At 38.6% G+C, this 21141-nt stretch overlaps 1 protein-coding gene and 1 long non-coding RNA gene across 2 annotated transcripts; both read right to left on the bottom strand.

Moving 5' to 3' along the window:
- Positions 1 to 1245: 1245 nt before the first annotated feature.
- On the bottom strand, positions 1246 to 9442 carry LOC140549745 (uncharacterized). The gene is made up of 8 exons (XM_072673491.1): positions 9319 to 9442; positions 8442 to 8717; positions 6801 to 6905; positions 6037 to 6120; positions 4973 to 5047; positions 4597 to 4668; positions 4084 to 4161; positions 1246 to 1817 (listed from the first exon to the last, which is right to left on the bottom strand). Exons 1-8 carry the CDS (start codon positions 9440 to 9442, stop codon positions 1765 to 1767), a joined length of 867 nt encoding a protein of 288 aa, XP_072529592.1. The 3' UTR covers positions 1246 to 1764.
- Positions 9443 to 17079: 7637 nt separating this feature from the next.
- On the bottom strand, positions 17080 to 19980 carry LOC140550192 (uncharacterized). Its single transcript, XR_011979062.1, has 5 exons — positions 19711 to 19980; positions 19122 to 19211; positions 17952 to 18050; positions 17778 to 17852; positions 17080 to 17392 (listed from the first exon to the last, which is right to left on the bottom strand). It is a non-coding gene; the product is annotated as an uncharacterized lncRNA (long non-coding RNA).
- Positions 19981 to 21141: the final 1161 nt, after the last annotated feature.

Here is a 21141-nt window from a genome sequence, read left to right as displayed (position 1 = left end):
AAGCCAAAATTGGCTCTTAGTTTCTGGAGGAAATTAAATTTTGACTGCTGTTTAGTTGTTGTTATTTGAACATGGAGGATCTCTTGTTTACAACTTGTTTAAAGCTTAGTATAGCTCACAATTACACAGCCCAGTTAGGTTATTTGCTTTTTACCTGTTTAACCCTTTCTTAAACCTCCAGAAAGCTAAATGAATGAAAATGAAAAGAAAGCTAAACAAATGTTTATGATGCCAAGCTGCTAATTAAAATTTTGGTTTGTATCCCTGCTTAAATACAAAGATTGAACTTTGTCCACAGTTCACTTGCATAAATACAGTTGTTTATCTCGTATAGCGCCCCTAGATACCTTTGTGCACCACAACTGGTAGATCACTGGTAGTCTGCTGTCACATCCTTAATGGGTGTGTCCATTTTTGTTGACAGCATGCAAAGCCAACCTAAGTGTATTCTGTTTGTCTCTGAGACACATCATTTATTGGCTGATGGAAGTCATATTTGTTTGTTTTAATAATGCCAAAAGAATGGCCTGTTTTTCACCCTGTTTTCATGAGGATTGGACCAAATTTAAGAACTAGTGTGCAAGTATTTTTCACATTTAGGATTGTAATGTCCTCAAAAGGCCACTTCAATCCAAATCTAACATGCTGTGTCAGAGAGTCATTAAGAACGATTTGTCAGGTTTGGTTCCAACCCAACATTTCTTGAGTGAGTTTAAGCCAGTATGGGCCTTTTATATTTAACAACTTTAATATTTACCAGCTGAATTGCATTAAAAAAACAACCTGTCAACATAATTTAACAACAAGTACAAATGAATAATAATCATTAACCTACAGGGTGTAAAGACTGCATCAGTGTCAGGTTTGAGGTGAAATCTACAGACAAAATTACAAAGTTCTATTTTTGCTATTTGTTTATTGGCCAATTTCCTTGTTTTTTTAATGTAAATGTCAGCAACCTCTATCTTATTTATAAAACACTTTAAACTCTTACATTCCTACAAATAAGTAAAATATAATTTCTTGCTTAGTGTTTATTTAATGTTTAATGTTTCTTTAAATGTTTGTTGTTGGGTCTGATAGTAACATCATTTAATCCTGTGTATATTCTGTATATCCTGTACATATTGCAGTTTTGACAATAAAGCTGACTCTGACTTTTTTGACAACACAAATTAAATTTTGAATAGAAATGCCTGATATAATAAATGTTCCATGCATTTGAAGTGCCCTTCAGAGGTCAATTTTAATAAAACTGTACAAGACAATGGCAAATGGGTCCTTGGTTGTATCATTCAAGTTTGAATAGTGATTAGCTAATGGCAGTCACAAATGTCAATGAATCAGTTAGTCCCTTTTTCATATTGACCCATTTAAACAGACAATCTCAGAATAGCATCAATAATGGTCATCTGAAATTTCAGCAAAATTGGCATTTATGAGTTAAAACAGTGAATGGGAATCATAGAAATTATGGAATCATTTATATAATAAGAGAATTATGTTTTCATGAGGATTGGACAGATATTGCACATTTAGTATTTTAGTCTTTTATGTCTGAATTTTTATTTCGACAGTAAACACAGTAATAACTCTCCATCAGATTCTTAACACTTCAATCCTTTTGTCAATGTTTGAGTCTGCTCATTTATCTTTACAACAAAGAACAAAAACAATCATGAAGTTTAAGCAGATATCATTGTTAATAATGGGTAAACAGGAAACATAAAAACAGCAAAAAATAAACAAGGACACATTTGTGATTTACTTCTTGGGTTTCTGGACCTTGGCGTACAGCTGCTCGGGATTGCTTCGCTCTACAAAAGACAAAAAAAAAAAAAAAAAAAAAGATTGGTGTAATTTTCACAATGTAATTCTTCACTCCAGTTCTGTAGATACTACACATGTTTAGGTTTTCCAATAAGAATAATAGACAAAAGTATTGGGACGCCGGGTCATTCATGGCTTTTTCTGCAATCAAAGGAAGTAAAAAAAGAGTGTAACTGTCTCTACTAGATTTACTAGACTTCCCAACTCATCCCAAAAGTACTGGATGAAGCTCCACCACCATCATTCCAGAGAACACAGTTCTTCCACTGCTCCACAGCCCCTCAATGCTGGGGGGCTTTATACCCCTCTACTACCCCACGCCTGGCTTTATTAGGCAGCATGGTGCCAACAGGTTCATGTTTTGTGAGATTTTTTCTCACATTAATTATCTTGAGATAATTATCTCAAGAAAAGGAATATTTGAAAAATAAAATCTCAGGTGTTTTTCTATACAATAATAAGAAAACATTAAGAGCATTATTGACTGTGACTTGTAGACGTCACCAATGCCATTAACTATTATGTCCTCAACCCCACTGTCCGTTATTCAGCTTTGTAGATTCTTATGTTGAACTTCCTCTTGAATACAAAGACGTTGTTTCTGTGCTTGTCAGCTGACCTTGTAATATTGTGATCTCTGCCCAAAAAGAGACTGAGTCACATGACTGGAGAACTGTGTGAAACTCATAGACACACTCTAGGAGTCAACTCTAGCATGTGCATCCAAAACTCAGTGTAATTAAATTATTTTGTAATTAAATATCTCAAGATACAGTGCCCTCCATAATTATTGGCACCCCTGGTTAAGATGTGTTCTTTAGCTTCTAATAAATTGAGTTTTTTTCTAAATAATATAGGACCACGATGGAAAAAAGAGTAAAATCCAACGTTTAACTCAAGTGAATTTATTCAGTAGGAAAAAAATCCCACATTAAGAAATAATTGTATAACATCAAATCATGTGTGCCACAATTATTGGCACCCCTGATGTTAATACTTTGTACAACCCCCTTTTGCCAACAAATCAGCACCTAATCTTCTCTTATAATGTTTCACAGGATGGGAGAATACAGATAGAGGGATCTTTGACCATTCCTCTTTGCACAATCTCTCTAAATCATCCAGCGACCTGGGTCCTCTCCTCTGCACTCTCCTCTTCAGCTCACCCCACAGGTTTTCAATGGGGTTGAGGTCTGGGGACTGAGATGGCCATGGGAGGAGCTTGATTCTGTGTGTGGTGAACCATTTCTGTGTAGATTTGGCCATATGTTTTGGGTCATTATCTTGCTGAAAGACCCAGTGATGACCCATCTTCAGCTTTTGGGCAGAAGCTACCAGATTTTGTTTTAAAATGTCCTGGTATTTCAAAGCATTCATGATGCCATGCACCCTAACAAGGTTCCCAGGGCCTTTGGAAGAGAAACAGGCCCACAGCATCACTGATCCCCCCCCATATTTCACAGTAGGCATGAGGTGCTTTTCTGCATACTCAGCTCTTGTGTTATGCCAGACCCACTTAGAGCATTTGTTGCCAAAAAGCTCTATCTTAGTTTCACCTGACCAAAGCACACGGTCCCAGTTGAAGTTCCAGTACTGCTTACCAAACTCCAGACGTCTGTGTTTATGACTGTGAGTGAGAAAAGGGTTTTTCAGTGCATGCCTCCCAAACAGCTTGCTGGCATGCAGACAGCGCCTGATGGTTGTTTTGGAGACTTTGTGACCCCAAGAAGCCACCATTTGTTGCAATTCTGTAACAGTGAGCTTTGGAGAGCTTTTTATTTCTCTTATCATCCTCCTCACTGAGCGTGGTGGCTAAATAAACCTGCGTCCTCATCCAGGCTTGTTTACCACTGTTCCAGTTGTTTTAAACTTCTTAATAATTCCTCTGACAGTAGATATGGACAGGTGGAGGTCAGTGGCTATTTTCTTGTAGCCATTGCCTGACTTGTGGAGGTCAACACACATCTGCCTTACTTGAATGGTATGTTCCTTTGTCTTTCCCATGTTGAAGAGAAATGGCCTCTGTGTCACGTCATATTTATACCCCAGGGAATATATATAATATATATATATCATGTGAAGTCTTTTCACAGGAGGGTTATTCTACCCATTATATGTCATTTATGCATGTATGTCCAATATACTGGCCTTTGACAGCATTTCTATTGACCATTTCTATTTCCTGTTTTAAAGCGGGAACTATTTTACACCAAATGACATGAAAGCTATGAAAATAGGACACACAGTACTGACCATTTTTACCTGTAATATGGACTCCAGAATGGGTTGCCAGGTAGTAAATGGGTTCATTGGTCTTCTGATGGTCACAGGCTGAGGAATGCAGCATTATTGATTGTTGAGAGAATTATTTGTAGATGCAGTGAAATCAGATCCTATATTTTGGTACATTTGTTATAAACAGATAAAATGTATATAACAGTGCAGTGTAACATTTTATTTTGCGATCTATTATTTAAAAACAAAACAGAGCTATTAGGTCTTACTTAGCTGTTCAAACATATTGGGACACCTTCTTATTTCCATTACTTCATTTTAAATCAAGGACAAGTCTCTACTACTGTCCAGGGAAGAAGGATTTCCATTAGATTTGATTGTATTCAGCAACAAAAATACAAAATATCTGATATTGTGAAAATATATGTTTAATATAATACTGTTCATTATTAAATGATTAATTATAGTCAGTAGAAAAGTTGGATGAACTAATCTGATAAAAACAGCTGACTCAGTGAACAGTAAACTCACCTGGCTGTCGAGCTGCTCTGGCATCATCAATGGAGATGTAGACATGCCCCTGAGTTTGCTCAACACTGAGCGCTGCCAGACACAGACCAGAACGTACACTGTGGAACTTATACAGGTGTGGAAAACCATACAAATGGAAAGTTTGTTGTTCCATTACTTCATTTTAAATCAAGGACAAGTCTCTACTACTGTCCAGGGAAGAAGGATTTCCATTAGATTTGATTGTATTCAGCAACAAAAATACAAAATATCTGATATTGTGAAAATATATGTTTAATATAATACTGTTCATTATTAAATGATTAATTATAGTTAGTAGAAAAGTTGGATGAACTAATCTGATAAAAACAGCTGACTCAGTGAACAGTAAACTCACCTGGCTGTCGAGCTGCTCTGGCATCATCAATGGAGATGTAGACATGCCCCTGAGTTTGCTCAACACTGAGCGCTGCTAGACACAGACCAGAACGTACACTGTGGAACTTATACAGGTGTGGAAAACCATACAAATGGAAAGTTTGTTCATAAATAGGTGCTAAAATGAGTGCAAGGAACTTTTTATTAAAGTTCAAAGAACCACCACATTATGTAATGGTTCTATTCTGATGTTACATTCGTGTTAAGAACCATGTAGGGAACAAAATGGGTTTTTATGCTATTGATCCAAATACCCTGTTGGTAATTCTTAATTCTAATAGTCTCTAATAGTCTAAAGAACATACAGTGATGTCTGGAAAAGCTTATGTGTTGTAGATCTTTCAATTTAAAATGATATTTTCAGGACCGTTAGCGAGTAGAGTAGAGTACAGGTCTGAATCTGAGAAGATTATATGAGCTCAGGGCTCTGTCTGAATTTAAAATCTGTACATCAATAATAAACTCACCTGATTGTGTGGGTGGTGAGTCCTCATTAATGGTATCATAAATGTGTCCCTGGCTTTGCTTGACTTTGTGCCCAGCAAAACACGAAACTTTGTTGTTCTCATAAAACTTTTTTCCCCCAAAAAACTTTTCTTTTAATATCCATAAATGGTGGATAGAGTATTTCTTTAGTTCTAATTAAGTTTATTAATAATAATAATAATAATAATAATAATAAGGGTACTGTTTAATAATCTCCCCAGTTTGGATCGCCAATTGCCCAACCCATACATATTCTACCCCCATCACGTGCAATGCTCCCAACACTAGGAGGGTGAAGACCGACATACACCTCCTCCAGCATGTGCCAACCTGCCAGCACCTCTTTTTCTGGAAGAGCAAGGCCAAGGTCAGTTGCGCCAACTGATAGCAGCATGACCGTGATTTGAACTAGCAATCCTCTGGTCATAATGACAGTGCTTTATTCCCTTGAACCAATTGGGACTTCAAGAGCAGAATGGCTTAATTAAAATAATACAAAAGCTGATATTTATAACTAGATAAGCAAATCATCATTACCTTTCATTTTGAAACATCTCCAGATCATCACCAGAAGCACAGCACCCACACAAATTCCTGCTGTGATCAGGGCTGCCCAGAGAACTATGAGTACACAAAATCACCTGTCAGGATCCATTCTCATCCAAACACTGGGGATGGTTTGAGAAGGTACCCTCCACACTAATGAGACCATTAACATTATACATTATTTAAAAGCATGTACAGACCACAGCAAAATTTGCAGTCCCCCACAACCCAATTGAACCCAGCCCAGCCCGGCCCGGCCCAGCCTGGTCCATTTTCCTCTTCTAACGTGTTTGATTCAGGTAAACTAAAAACAGGTCCAGTAGTTGATGAATTATATTACATACATGAGGGTAAGAAAGTGAGTTGTCTCATTAGTGGCTTCCCTGGTTTACAGTTGAGAAGCTGCCACTTAAATCTGAGAAGATCCTGCATTGTAGGAAAATGTGGGTGAAATTCTATCAACAGTTTCTCAGATAATTAATGTTTACAGTTAGAAGTCAGTGTTCCTTCCAGCACTGGAGGACGTTTTCTTGCTGCTGATCCTCATGAAAACAGCTTAACCTCATTACCTCAGTCTCTCATTCCTTTTTGTATTTCTATTTTCTCCTTTCCCTCAAGTGACACCTGCTGTTTGCAAGATTGCCACTATAAATGAGAACATGGCCTTAATGACTTGACTGGTTAAATAAATAAAACCCTGAAACCTCAGACTACTACATCGTCAGAGAACATTAGTTGAGTATCACACAACAAACCCAGATTATTTCCTCCAGGTGGATCTTTCACTGGAGTACTGGTTAAAGCAGCTGTTGGTTTTGTAGATGTTCCTGTAGTTGTGAGTGTGGTTGCACTGGTTTGGCCTGCAATACAGAAAACACCTGTTTTAGTTTGTTTAGTTGGTTCTGTTTATTTTATTTTCATGTCATAAAAGATCTGTCCATGCATTGGTAACCTGAGAACAGTATATCACTAAAATGAGCACAACCTGATGTAATAAGATCCAATTTGGCATTGCAGCATCTACTCCTCGACTAATGTAGAATTGGCTTCATGGCTTTTGTATTGAGTAGACAGTGAAAACACTCTGGGATCCATTACACTACAATCCATAGCCGACTTTCACACAATTACACTCTTAAAGAAAGAAATTTCCTTCAGGATTAATATACTACTTCTGTTCTATTCTCAATTCTATTCTCTATTTTTCAATACCAAAGACGATCCCATTATCTAAACAGGTAAAAGGCCATAGTGAAGTCTAGACTGCTGTAAAAGGCTAAACTAAATACCATGAAGATAACATTCAGACATTCAGAATTTTTGCTGACTTTTGCTGACATGATGTTTCATCAATCTGCAGATGGAGCCATCATAAACATGACCCTATTGGCACCATGCTGCCTAATGCCAGGTGTGGGCTAGAGGGGTATAATAAAGCCCCCCAGCATTGAGGAGCTGTGGAGCAGTGGAAGAGCTGTGTTCTCTGGAATGATGGTGGTGGTACATCCAGTACTTTTGGGATGAGTTGGGAAGTTGGGGATGATGAGGTGGTGTGATGATGGGCATCATCCAACATCCTGACCTCATTAAGGCTCTTTTTGCTGAATGCAATCAAATCCTCACAGCACTGTTCCTCTAAAATCTAGTAGAAAGCCTTCTTTCCTGGACAGTAGAGAGGACAGTCACTCCCCACTTATCCTCTCAGTGTATCATCATATCATCAACTGTAATCAAATCATTGAAGAAATTGAACTGTATAGAATTGGCAGCTGATAAATGATTCAGAGGTAAATTTGATTTATTATGGTTATTGGTCCATTAATGAAAGTACATTTTTTTGCTATTTTATTTATGATTAATTTCTATCATATTGAAATAACTGATAATAAAAATCCATCTGGTATTTTATCGTTTGTTCATGACGGCAACACACATATAGTGTAGTCATGAGCCAGGTTTCCATCCAGGTGTTGAATGAAATTTAATCATGTAATTTTAAAATATAATCTAACAAAACCTGTGTACAGAGTGTTCATCAGCTCTGTACAAGAGAGTGACCCCTACACCTCTCTGTTAAAACACTCTGAGAGATCTTAAATACTGAACAGTGTTTTACTGCTGCTGTGTTTAATTTTATAGCAGTATTTTACATCGTAGGAACACAGAGACAGACTAACATAATGGCTCAGGAAATGTCCATTCATCACCTCCAGCTATTTTTTATAAGTAGGCTTAAGAGATTTATTTATTTTTATTTTGTTTTAGAAATTACAGTTTTAACGACAAACTTTTCAACATATTTTCTCAGATTTTCTTTACAATGAATGTCCATTATTCTGGAAGCCACTGTAGCTTATGAATAAAGCTAATATTCACAGAGAGATTTTCACACTTACAGGTTTCATTCAGGGTCAGCTCCACTGTAGTTCCATTACAGTCGTATCTTCCAGCGTCAGACTGTGAGACTCTCAATATAATCAGCACTATATCAGCTCCTGATCTGTAACGTTTGTCTGGATCAGTGATGTGTTTGGTCAGCTCTCCATTGTGAGTGGTCAGAATGTCCACTCTCTCTCCATTGATGTCTCTGCTCCAGGTCACTTTCCCGTTAGTTAGTTTTCCACAGGGAAGAGTTGCACGACTGCTCTCCTTCAGCCTCACACACAGAGATTCTGTTATGAAGAAATAAAAACAGTCGTTATTAAAGTGTGAGGACCTGATGATGAAACATGATTTGAATATTGTACCTTATTTAAGTTCTTCATTCATCTCAGCATCGCTGGTATGATTTCTCTTACTATCTGATCTGTGTTTTGTCCTTTTATATCTTATTTTTTTTAATAAAGTGACACTTTTTTGAACAAGAGGTGGGTGGATGGACAGGCTTCACTGATCTCTGGGGTGATCCAGTCACAATTCCATATTGAATTAAACTGTTAAATAAAGTAATAAATGTTGAATAAAGTTGACATTAACTAAATGTACGTTTTTTAAATGGTTAGTATCCATTAGACATTACGGAAATTGTGGGCCAATGCAGATATGAGATCTACTTTCTAGGTTGGAGCAAACATCTGAGTCAGAATCACAGTAAGTCAAAGTTGATAGTTGTAACTTTTAATAATATTAATAATAAAAAAACACCTAATACTGGCATTTCCTCATTTGTAGGTGCTATAACCCCTGGTCATAATATCCACTCTGGGGGTTCTCTGTTTGTGGTCATTGAGCGGGAGGAGGTGTCTGATTTGCCACTTGGGAAACTGTCAGGACCTCGTTCTCGTGCTCTTCCCTGGGGCAATCCCAGGGCTCCGCCCAAGAGCCCTGTCAGCAGCCAAGCTTCTGGAGAGTGGCTGATCATGCACACTGCAGTCGCTTCCCCCACCGTTAACCTCATTGCACATCACCTGGGACGGTGGCGAAGTTACAAACTCAGGACTCTAACCACTGAGTCTGTTTTTCATTTGTCTGACAGGGTACAGGATGTGAGGTTGCACGCTACACTACACTATGTCAAAGATCTGAGCCTTGTCTTTGATGTAGTACAGTGAAGTAGGTAACTTTGCTACTTTTCTTGAGGTAAATAGGGTTCAGTTCCCCAACTGGTCTCTTTCTGATGGTAGATGCTGTATTTGAAATCAACTGTGGCGAGAGTTACATGTAGATCCAATGATGACATTGTAGAATTGTTGGACACTGATCTTGGGCTGACGGTCTTACTTGGAAATGTTGGTAAATGATTTAGTGAAGGGTGGAGTGTCTGATTTCTAACTGTTCTGAGATCCTTTTAAACTCCTCTGCATCTCCACCCTTCTTCCTGAAGACCTCAGAGAGCTCTCTGGATCTGGCCATGATGGTGATCTTCACCCCTCACTTCAACCATCAATCAAGATCAGACCAGACTAAACGTCTGAAGTTTAAATCAGACTCCAGACTCCTCCAGAATAATCCTCTCCAACCATGTTCTGATCATCCACACATTTACACATTTTAAGTAGTAATTAAATTACATTTCTATTAGTTATAATAATAACTGATTTTTTAAGACATTTCTTTAGTTATAATATAAGACAGTCCTTTATTAGTCCAACAGTGGGGAAATTCTCTGTGTCACAGCAGAAAGGGATAGCAAGACACTCAGTTACAAAAAATATAGATAAATAATTTACACTATAAACACAATATAAATAAGAATTAAAAAGCAATAACAATATTATTTACAGATTATTGCAAATGACTCTTAATTGCACGTGTGTGTGTGGGGGGGGGGTATTGCACATAGTATTTTTACATTGAGGGACCTCTGTTCCCTGAACATGTGTAGTTTAAGTGTGTGTGTGTGTGTGTGTGTGTGTGTGTGTATATGTAGTCCACTGGGAGCAGTGCTGGTTGCTGGTAGTTATGTTCAGTTTGTGTTTAGTTACATTACCTCAGTGTTGATCACAAAGATAAGATCCAGATATGTAAAAATATTCATTGGGTTTTCATTGGGTGTTCTAATTATTCACATGACAGTATACAGCTTTAACAACAATAGGAAACAATGACTGATCCAATGATGTCACCAAAGCAAAGAATACATTTAATAACCATAAAAAAAACAACCCCTAATCTTATTTAACCCTATTTAACCAAGTCACTTCTTTAGCAGGAGCTTCTGATAAGAAGCCAATTTGTAGTGGTCGTTGGGCAATTAGGTTTGTGGATGGAGGGCAGTGTAATGGAGAACGAGTGCAGTGTGCGAATATCGGTAAATCTTTTGAAGAGGAAGATCTGCAGCTGTTGTTCGATGCAGATACCGGATATGATGGTGTGCTCAGAAAGCAAACGGTTTATTTTAAGATGAAGATGATGGAACTTTTGAAAGGAAGAGGTGCAGATGCAGATGCAGATCTGGTGCCCGAGGTGAAAGAACGTGGGAGGCAGGCCTATATTAGACCAGAGGAGATAAGTGTGAAGTCTGCCACATCCTTGGTGGTGTGATCTGTTGAAGTTATGAAGCTGGGTGCTGTTCTAAGATCTAATCAGTGGTTGGGGATCAGAAGGGCTCGAAGTTCGGATTGGGTGTATGATTTAATGTGCAGGTATAGCATTATGGGAAATATAGGTTATATGGTTGTGTGCAGACTTTGCATGGAATTGGTGGTACTCAATATGCATTCATGGTGCCAGTGGGGCTAGGTCTGGCCTTAGTTGCAATGAAGGCCAGTATGGTTCTACCGGAGGTGTTATAGGCTTAATTCAGCAAAACACTGACAGAGGTGCCTACCTGATGACCCCTGTGAAGACCTCACCTTGTAGAAGGTGATTAGAATATGGGTGAAGGGTGTGTAACCCCAATGATTAAATCCAGGAATTTTATCTTATATTATTTTACTCACCTAAGAAACTAACATAAAAATGAAGTAAAACAACTACTCTTATTCTCAACTAGTACACCAATCATATAAAGCATAGTGTCCACCCCTTATATGTGTCTAAACAAAGGAGGTAAATGGGATGTAAATGTATAATCACCCTCCTTCTTACCTGTCCGTAATCTTAACCCTTCAAAGCCAAGTGTATCGTATTTGATACATTTTGAGTTTTGGAGACCTCTGTGGCATTAATGTGGTAAAATGACCTTAAATACTAAATAGGAAACATATAAACAGCAATAATATATTCAGTTATGTTATAATATATTATAAAAATAATATTACAAAATAATTGATTATATAAATAAGAAAATGTTCAGATAAATGCTTTTTTTCACATTCCTGGTGGATTATCCATTTACAACATGAGCCACAATAACACAGGTTTTTGAGTTTTAAATTACATGAGTATGTTTTTAAAGCAAGGAGTACAGGCTTATATAAAAGTATAACAAACTTGCTGTGCGCAATACATCCCCAATCAAAATAAGTTCATTAATTAAATTTTATAATTTATACATTATATTCTAATACTAATTGATATAATACTTTAATTTATGTCAATATATTGTTTATTAAAATTTCTGAACTTATTTTAGTAAAACTGGAATATTATATTATAATTATATATTATATTTAGTGTTTATTTTTTTCAATTATTGGTCAGAAGGTCAAAAAAACACTCTAGTTTTAAACATATTGAATTTTCTGTCAACTACTTGATGATGATTTTATGATTAGAAAAGTCTTTATTGAAACATAGCAGATCATTAGAGGCTCAAAAGCTTCTAAATAAGCTAAAGTGTGCCTGGCAACCACTTTGCAACACCATAACAACCATCAGTAGCCACTCTTTAGCACTAAAGGAAGGCAATGATAAGACAGGTATGAATTTGTTGGTAATGGTAATGTGTTTATTGTCAAAACAGCAGTAATGTTCTCCACTACTCTGTACAAATCATTGTGTTCCAACAGACTGTGGTGACCCTTAACTGGAGCCAGGATTCACTCACACTTAAACTAAATGCCACTCAGATATCTTTTGCTTACTGTGAGTCTGCACTGCATCATCAAAACCACATCCTGTTTCATCACAAAAAGATAAATTAAATAGATCTTTGGTCCAAGATTCAGATTCAGAAATATGTTGTTACTGAGTAATCCACCTTTGCATGTAAATAAGGGTTAAAGATTTACAGAGACTGAAATACAGACACTAATGAACTGTAAAATCAGAAAACTTTGTGTGGTTACAAGCAAGAGAACAGTGTGTTCTTTTAAATACTCTGAATTCAATAACGGTTCGTTCCAATTGTCTGTTTGAGCTGAATAAACCCAGTTCAACTGCTCGTTACCACTTGAAGTCGTGGACGGATGGACAGACAAACCACTTGTGGATTATTCCACAGTGTGGAATAACATGGACAACATTGCACTGCACTTATTACAAAATACTTCTTACATTTTTAGGCTTTAAAATGTTATAAACTCTGAATGTATTTAAATTATTGTTATTTTAAATTCAGGTTCTAGTTTTGGGGGCCAGGTTTTCTACATTGTCATCATTTATCCAACAAGCAATTGAGCGTTTTATTGCAGATGTCTCTTACCAGAGAAAAGCCCCACTAGTTTTTACAGACGTTCCTGTGTTTACTGAGTAATGCACTTTCAAGCCTTAATGAGTGTTAAGTGGTTAACTGAGGTAAATACTTTGAATATCTGAGCTGAATAAACCCAGTTTAAATGCCTGTTACCTCATGTAGTCTTTTTTTTTTAACAGGTGAAGTATTTATTACGGCGCAGGATAAGCACATTAACTAAACCTGATAAATAATGTCTGCATGACCTCTTGTTTTAGTATTTTCTTGTGTTCTGACCTCTTGTCTGACCTCTCAGACTCTTGTTTTTGTGCTTTGCCCCTTTAACTATGCTCGAGTCTGAAGTGAGATACACACTAAAGCTGGAGAGATACGGTGGAGTGTGCGGTGGTCCTGTATATCTGTATCAGTGAGAGTGTAAAGTACTCACCACTGCTGACCAGAAGAAAACATGCCCACAGCAGGAGACGGAGAACCCCAGCACACTCCATCACACTCTCGCAGTGTGTGTGTGTGACAGAGAGGAGACAGTGGAGGTTTAAATATAACGGAAGACTGAAACAGAAGCTAACCACAGAGTGAGAAAAACACATTTCCTCCTGTTTCAGCATGTACATGAGCTTCCCACACCTCTTCTCTGAAAGAGGACGCAATACCCATTAATCAGCACCAAAAACAACTGCTGTTGGGAAGCGCCTACGTTTGCCTTTTTGACACCGTCTACAGCTGGTCAACGAACGCGTCTCCAGTATCGGGATCAGGTCTGTCCCACTTCAGGAGTAGATCTGAGACGCATCTGAGCCTCGTTACAGCTGAGCAAACACATCCCTCTCTCCAAGACACATTCCACCTCCCAGTACAACCAAAACCCTTCCCAATTTAACAGAAACGCTTCCCAGTTTAACCTAATCACATCCCATTATAACCAAAATCCATCCCAGTTTAACCAAAACCCTTCCCAGTTTAACCAAAACATCTCCCAGTATAACCAAAACTCTTCCCAGTTAAACCAAATCACCTCCCAGTTTAACAAAACCCTTTCCCAGTTTAACCTAATCACCTCCCAGTACAACCAAAACCCTTACCAGTTTAACAGAAACGCTTCCCAGTTTGACCTAATCACATCCCATTATAACCAAAACCCTTCCCAGTTTAACCAAAACATCTCCCAGTATAACCAAAACCCTTCCCAGTTAAACCAAATCACCTCCCAGTTTAACAAAACCCTTCCCAGTTAAACCAAATCACCTCCCAGTTTAACAAAACCCCTTCCCAGTTTGACCTAATCACATCCCATTATAACCAAAACCCTTCCCAGTTTAACCAAAACATCTCCCAGTATAACCAAAACCCTTCCCAGTTAAACCAAATCACCTCCCAGTTTAACAAAACCCCTTCCCAGTTTGACCTAATCACATCCCATTATAACAAAACCCCTTCCCAGTTTAACCTAATCACCTCCCAGTATAACCAAAACCCTTCCCAGTTAAACCAAATCACCTCCCAGTTTAACAAAACCCCTTCCCAGTTTGACCTAATCACATCCCATTATAACCAAAACCCTTCCCAGTTTAACCAAAACATCTCCCAGTATAACCAAAACCCTTCCCATTATAATCAAAACCCTTCCCAGTTTGACCTAATCACATCCCATTATAATCAAAACCCTTCCCAGTTTTACCTAATCACCTCCCAGTTTAACCAAAACCCTTCCCAGTTTAACAAAAACGCCTCCCAGTTTTACCTAATCACATCCCAGTACAACCAAATCACCTCCCAGTTTAACCAAAACCCTTCCCAGTTTAACAAAAACGCTTCCCAGTTTGACCTAATCACATCCCAACTTCCAAAACAATCAATCAGCCTTTTATTTAGATGGGTTTTTGACAGTGTGCCATAATAACATTAGGACTAGGCTATCTTCTTCTAGCCTTCCTAGCACACAGCTACCTATGTGAAAACACTGAGAGTCAACCCTGATCACGCACCAATCAGAACCTTCAATAGATTGATAAAAGGGCCCGAGACCGTGGACCCAGAGAGACCTGAAGGAAGAGGTCAAGGATACCAGAGGAGGTGGAAGAGGAGGAAGAGTAGAAGGTGGTGGAGGAGAAGTAGGTGGAGGACGAGGACGAGAATAAGGAGGGAGAGGCGGACAAGGTGAAGGAAGAGGAACAGAAGATTGTGGAGAAGGAGAAAGAGGTGGAAGAGGAGGAGGTGGAGGAGAAAGAGGTGGAGGAGGGGGAAGGGAAATTTGTGACACTCTAGTTGACCATGTCATACACAAATCCATAACCTTTGATCTCTTAGATCTTTAAAGAACCCAAGGAGAGGCAAAGTGTTATAGGGTCAATGTTTGTATTTGGTTTTCTCTAGGCTCTTTTTGGGGGAATTATGGATTTAGAGCTTCAGGAAATGGATGCATCACTTCATAAAAAGTCTTCAAGCAATCAAGAGTACAGTAGAGGTCAGAGAGCTCTGCAGCTGCTTACAGGAGCCTACATAGCTGCAGGGTTGAGGAGGTGGAATTTCCTCACGATGACTGTGATAATTAAGCTAATTAAGGTCTGAGCTCTATGTAAAAGTCATCTGAGAGCTCAATTCTTGGGGGACTTAAACTTGTTCATGGTGCCCCTTTTTGCCTTTAGGAGATCAGTTCCAGTTTAGTACCCACATGGTGCTATTCACATGGACAAAAGCTCTGAGCAGGGGTACCCAACCTTTTGCAGGTACATGTTGTTCAGCTGTTCTCTTTAGTTTTCTAAAACTTCTCTGAACGGTGATGACATCACCATTCAGTGAACAGATGTTTTAGCTGCAGTGAGGCATCATGGGATGGGTTATTCTGAGCGGACTGGAGCAGAAGTGTGTGAGAGCAGTCATGAATTAGGAAGTGTGTATGTGTGTGTGTGAGTAAGAGACAGAGAAAGAGGAAGAGTGGGAGATCACTTTATTTAGTTTGTTATTTCAGTACAGAGGTCCACACCACTAAAATAAGGTCATCTGAAATCCTGAAATAATATTAATATTTATTTATATCATAATATTTCTCAGTCTGGGAGTTTTGTAAGAATTATGCACCATCATATTTAAACATTTCTACTTGTATTTCTACTTTTGTACCTAGAAAAAGTACAAAACCCCATTTCTGGAAAAGTTGGGACATTTTGTAAAATGCAAAAAATAAAACAAGAAAAAAGAAACAGTTTTCACTTTTAATTCTCTTTAGAAAAATGAGTTAACTGACTCATATTTAGCAAAAATATTTGTATTAATTTAACTAAACAACTTAATCATATTTCATAAACATAAACAAATTAAAAATATGAAGCTGCAGCTTCATAAAAAATGAGAGGCATGTTTACCTCACCTATACATCACCCATATACTGCACCACTACTCCAGAGTCCACTAAACCTTCCTGGAGGTCTTTTGCAGCTAAACAGGTGTTTATGGTTTGCCGTTCTAGCAATCCTATGATCAGCTGCATTGAGGGTGTGCTTCCTTCAGGAACCCGTCTGTGACATGTGTTGATAAAGCTTTACAGGTGTGTGGCTGGACATCACATCACACATCATATTGATGAACTGACCATAGAGACCAGCACTTATTGCCCTACTTATAGGGGAGAAGGATCCCTTAGTAAGAAGTGAGTTATTTTGTTTTTACAGATGTGAGTAGAACTGTAGCACCAGTTCAGTTTTCCCCACCCTCTTTCCTGACGGGCTGTCTCAAGTAAAGTTACATGTAATGATCCAGTGAAAGCAGTAGGGCCCACATAATCCTTAGAATAATCATCAAAAAAAGTAAAAAATTATTGCTGTGAAGTAAGTAAGTTCACTCAAATTACAATTTTAGTATAATCTTTAAATAAGTAATGTTGACTACACATGTTGACTACATCTAACATTTATAAATTGGTTTCATTAATATTGCAGTGGAGTGTTTGAAGTAGTACATCTTCCACTTTAATGAAGACATCATACAATATAATATAATATAAAATATTTTCATATAATATATCATATATCATGTATTATGTGTCATATCATATCATATAACATAATTAAATCATATAAAAATATTAAAATGTGCAGGACCAGCGAACCTGTGGTGTATGGCAGTGCATCCTACTATGGCCTTTTCCAACTAATCAGATAATAAACAGGGGTAAGAGCAGAGAAGATACTAGGCTGTGCACTTCAGAGGTACTCCAGGAACTATTCTAGGTCTTTGGTGAAGCTGCAGCTCCACTGTTGACCGTATTGCTTGAGGTGAAGGAATCTCCAGTCTTCCATGTCTTCCATGAGTCTGTTTCTTCAGGATATTTCACTGTTGGCACCATAAAAGTACACAAGAAAAAATGTGTTGGCACAATACTGAAGTGCCATTCAATGGAATACCACCCTATCAACATCAGACGCAACAACCTACACATAAACACCTAAAATAACAGCAGACTACACTGATCAGAACATCCACACCCAGTATCTCAGCCCAACACATTTAGCCAGAACTCTATTTAGACTTTGATGCCTATGGACCTCACCCAAGTAAAGGTAACACTAAAACGTTAGAACTAAAAGGTTCTTCTATGCATTTCAGTCAGTAGGGTTAAGTAAAAGAAAGCCACAGAGAGAAAGTGTGTATCTGCTTAGTGCTACACTTTATCTCCTCACAGTGAAGATCTTTTCCAGTGTTGTGAAAATCTCAGTACCTGTTCATGCTTTATTAAAGGAGACATATTCAATGGAAGTGTAGACGTCTTCAGACAATAGCTCATCCTCTTCTGCTACATCAGACAGAAAGAAGGCAGAGTTAGTGCACATCACTCATTCAGTCAACAGGGGGAGCTAAATTGCTGTGAAGGAACAGAACAGGAGATTCTCACCGCCCTTCTTTAAAAAACACTGTCTTGTGAGAAGAGAAGCCAGTGCTAGCAGCAGAAGACCACCACCACTCCCCACGACTATGAGGACTGTCCAGATCCCTGCAATAGAACATATGCATTTGCACTGCAAGGAATGACATTCCAGTTCAGCAGTTTTAGACTATTTTGGACCATTAATTAATAAAGTTCCAACACACACTGTTAAAATCACTACATTTAGTTGTGGTCAGAGGTTTGAATGCTCTCCTCAGGGACTGAGTGGCAGGGTTAGCGTTCAGTGTGAATGCTGCTAACATAAAAACATCAAAAATGTTGTGCGATTGACTGCTCAAAAAGATTCAGCAAAAATGTGGAGCTCTCCTTTTTCAAAAAGGACACTTCCCCCCTTATTTGTACACGGTAAAGTGGTAAAAAGCCAAGCTTAAGGTAGCGTAGGCAAACCTGGATGATCCAGTCTACCAAATGAGCCTCAAATGAAAGTTATGACCTGGGCAGTACACCAGGTTAACACCTGGCTACGGGAGCAGTGTGGCTCAAAATTGTGCAGTGCACCTAAACATTGGTCAGATCAAGGTCAGCTCATGTTCTCAACACGAACCGCTCCAGAGTACGGTTGGGACCAGGTCCACATAGAAAAGGCCTGCATTTACAGCACTCACTGGATTGACCAACACACAGTACAGGGTGGACCATTTATATGGATACACCTAAATAAAATGGCAATGGTTGGTGATATTAACTTCCTGTTTGTGGCACATTGGGAGGGGGAAAACTTTTCAAGATGGGTGGTGACCATGGCGGCCATTTTGGATCCAACTTTAGTTTTTTCAATGGGAAGAGGGTCATGTGACACATCAAACTTATTGAGAATTTCACAAGAAAAACAATGGTTCAAGAACAAGAAAAAACTGTAGTATCCGTAGTTTCAGGTGCTGCACATCTCGTATCTTTTCTTGTGAAATTCTTAATAAGTTTGATGTGTCACATGACCCTCTTCCCATTGAAAAAACTAAAGTTGGATCCAAAATGGCTGACTTCAAAATGGCCGCCTCAATACCTCAGTGAGTCATATTTACATGTACAGTTTCATCAAATCCTCAAACTCAATTAGACAGAAGGCTTTAGTGCTTAAATATGTGATAGAAACAGAGGAGCAGTTCATAGCTTTACTAGACAAGCTTTCAGTTGAAGTGCTGGTTGAAGCTTCTGTTGGTTTAGTAGATGTTGGATCAGATGTGGATGTGGTTAAATGTTGTAAACCTAGAACACAGAGAAAAACATATATTTATTTAGGTCAAAATTGTATAATGTTTGTTTTTACTTATCAAGGTGATAGGATCAAGGATCAAGTGATTTATTTCTAAAAGCATTTTAAATTATGTGAGAATTGACATTTCTCTCTCCTGGGCTCCCCCTACAGATGGAAAGTGGAATAAGTGCTTTGAGCCACCCCTGAAAGACACGCTATACACATTTCTGGACAAGCTGAGAGATGCAGAAGCAGCATCTGAAGGTAGAGAAACATGTGGACTGAGTGCTGGAGAGAGGTCTCATGAAGCTCCACCAACGATCCATATTGCAGTAGCAGTGTAAAATTACAGAGACGCCGTTCACCCTGCAGCTGATTTAAGGTAAGAATGCTACATACTGCTGCTTTAAAGCTTTTCCTAACGAAGAATGTCAATCATTCTGGAAGCATCTATAGGTTTCAGTTCCTGAGAGATGGAGCTTATTTGTACTGAGAGATTTTCACACTTACAGGTTTCATTCAGGGTCAGCTCCACTGTAGTTCCATTACAGTAGTATCTTCCAGCATCTGACTGTAAGGCTTTGAAGATAATCAGCACTATATCAGCTCCTGAACTGTAACGTCTGTCTGAATCAGTGATGTGTTTGGTCTGCTCTCCATCATTAGTGGTCAGAATGTCCACTCTCTCTCCATTGATGTCTCTGCTCCAGGTCACTTTCCCTTTAGTTAGTTTTCCACAGGGAAGAGTTGCACGCCTGTTCTCCTTCACCCTCACACACAGAGATTCTGTTATGAAGAAATAAATACAGTCGTTATTAAAGTGTGAGGACCTGATGATGAAACATGATTTGAATATTGTACCTTATTTAAGGTCTTCATTCATCTCAGCATCACTGGTATGATTTCTCTTACTATCTGATCTGTGTTTTGTCCTTTTATATCTTATTTTTTTTAATAAAGTGACACTTTTTTGAACAAGAGGTGGGTGGATGGACAGGCTTCACTGATCTCTGAGGTGATCCAGTCACAATTCCATATTGAGTTAAACTGTTAAATAAAGTAATAAAATAATAAAAAGTTGACATTAACTAAATGTACATTTTTTAAATGGTCAGTATCCATTAGACATTACGGAAATTGTGGGCCAATGCAGATATGAGATCTACTTTCTAGGTTGGAGCAAACATCTGAGTCAGAATCACAGTAAGTCAAAGTTGATAGTTGTAACTTTTAATAATATTAATAATAAAAAAACACCTAATACTGGCATTTCCTCATTTGCAGGTGCTATAACCCCTGGTCATAATATCCACTCTGGGGGGTTTTCTGTTTGTGGTCATTGAGTGGGAGGAGGTGTCTGATTTGCCACTTGGGAAACTGTCAGGACCTCATTCTCGTGCTCTTCCCTGGGGCAATCCCAGGGCTCCGCCCAAGAGCCCTGTCAGCAGCCAAGCTTCTGGAGAGTGGCTGATCATGCGCACTGCAGTCGCTTCCCCCATCGTTAACCTCATGCACCTCACCTGGGACGGTGGCGAAGTTACAAACTCTGTTTGGTAACTCAGGACTCTAACCACTGAGCCACTACTGCCCATAAGTCTTTTTCCCATGAGAGTTTTTCATTTGTCTGACAGGGTACAGGATGTGAGGTTGCACGCTACATTACACTATGTCAAAGATCTGAGCCTTGTCTTTGATGTAGTGCAGTGAAGTTTGTAACTTTGCCACTTTTGTAACTTTTCCTGGGACGGTGGCTACGAAAGCCTTAGGCCTTCATGAACTGGTTGCTGTGAATTCACTGAAACTTCCAAGGTCCAGAGAGTTCCACAGCCTGCTCTAGTCGTGTCCTTCTCTGCCCCGTCTCTGGTGCTCTGTTTATCTTGGGTAATAATGCTTTTGTTATTGTTTGGTTTCTGTGTTAGCTTAGCCCTTTTGCTCTGGGTG

This window comes from Salminus brasiliensis, chromosome 2 (assembly GCF_030463535.1).
Source record: "Salminus brasiliensis chromosome 2, fSalBra1.hap2, whole genome shotgun sequence".
Taxonomy (NCBI): Eukaryota; Metazoa; Chordata; class Actinopteri; order Characiformes; family Bryconidae; genus Salminus; species Salminus brasiliensis.
Note: the sequence above shows the minus strand (reverse complement) of the source record. Positions and strands in the feature narration are given on the sequence as shown.

What these genes read in the sequence shown, in the direction of transcription:
- LOC140549745 (XM_072673491.1), bottom strand. Translation starts at nt 9,442, where the DNA reads ATGAGGTTAACGGTGGGGGAAGCGACTGCAGTGTGCATGATCAGCCAC. An exon ending in CAGAGCAGCTCGACAGCCAG is followed by an intron (nt 4,162 to 4,596) that starts GTGAGTTTACTG and finishes TGCATTCCTCAG; the next exon opens with CCTGTGACCATCAGAAGACC. An exon ending in CCATATTACAGGTAAAAATG is followed by an intron (nt 1,818 to 4,083) that starts GTCAGTACTGTG and finishes TGTCTTTTGTAG; the next exon opens with AGCGAAGCAATCCCGAGCAG.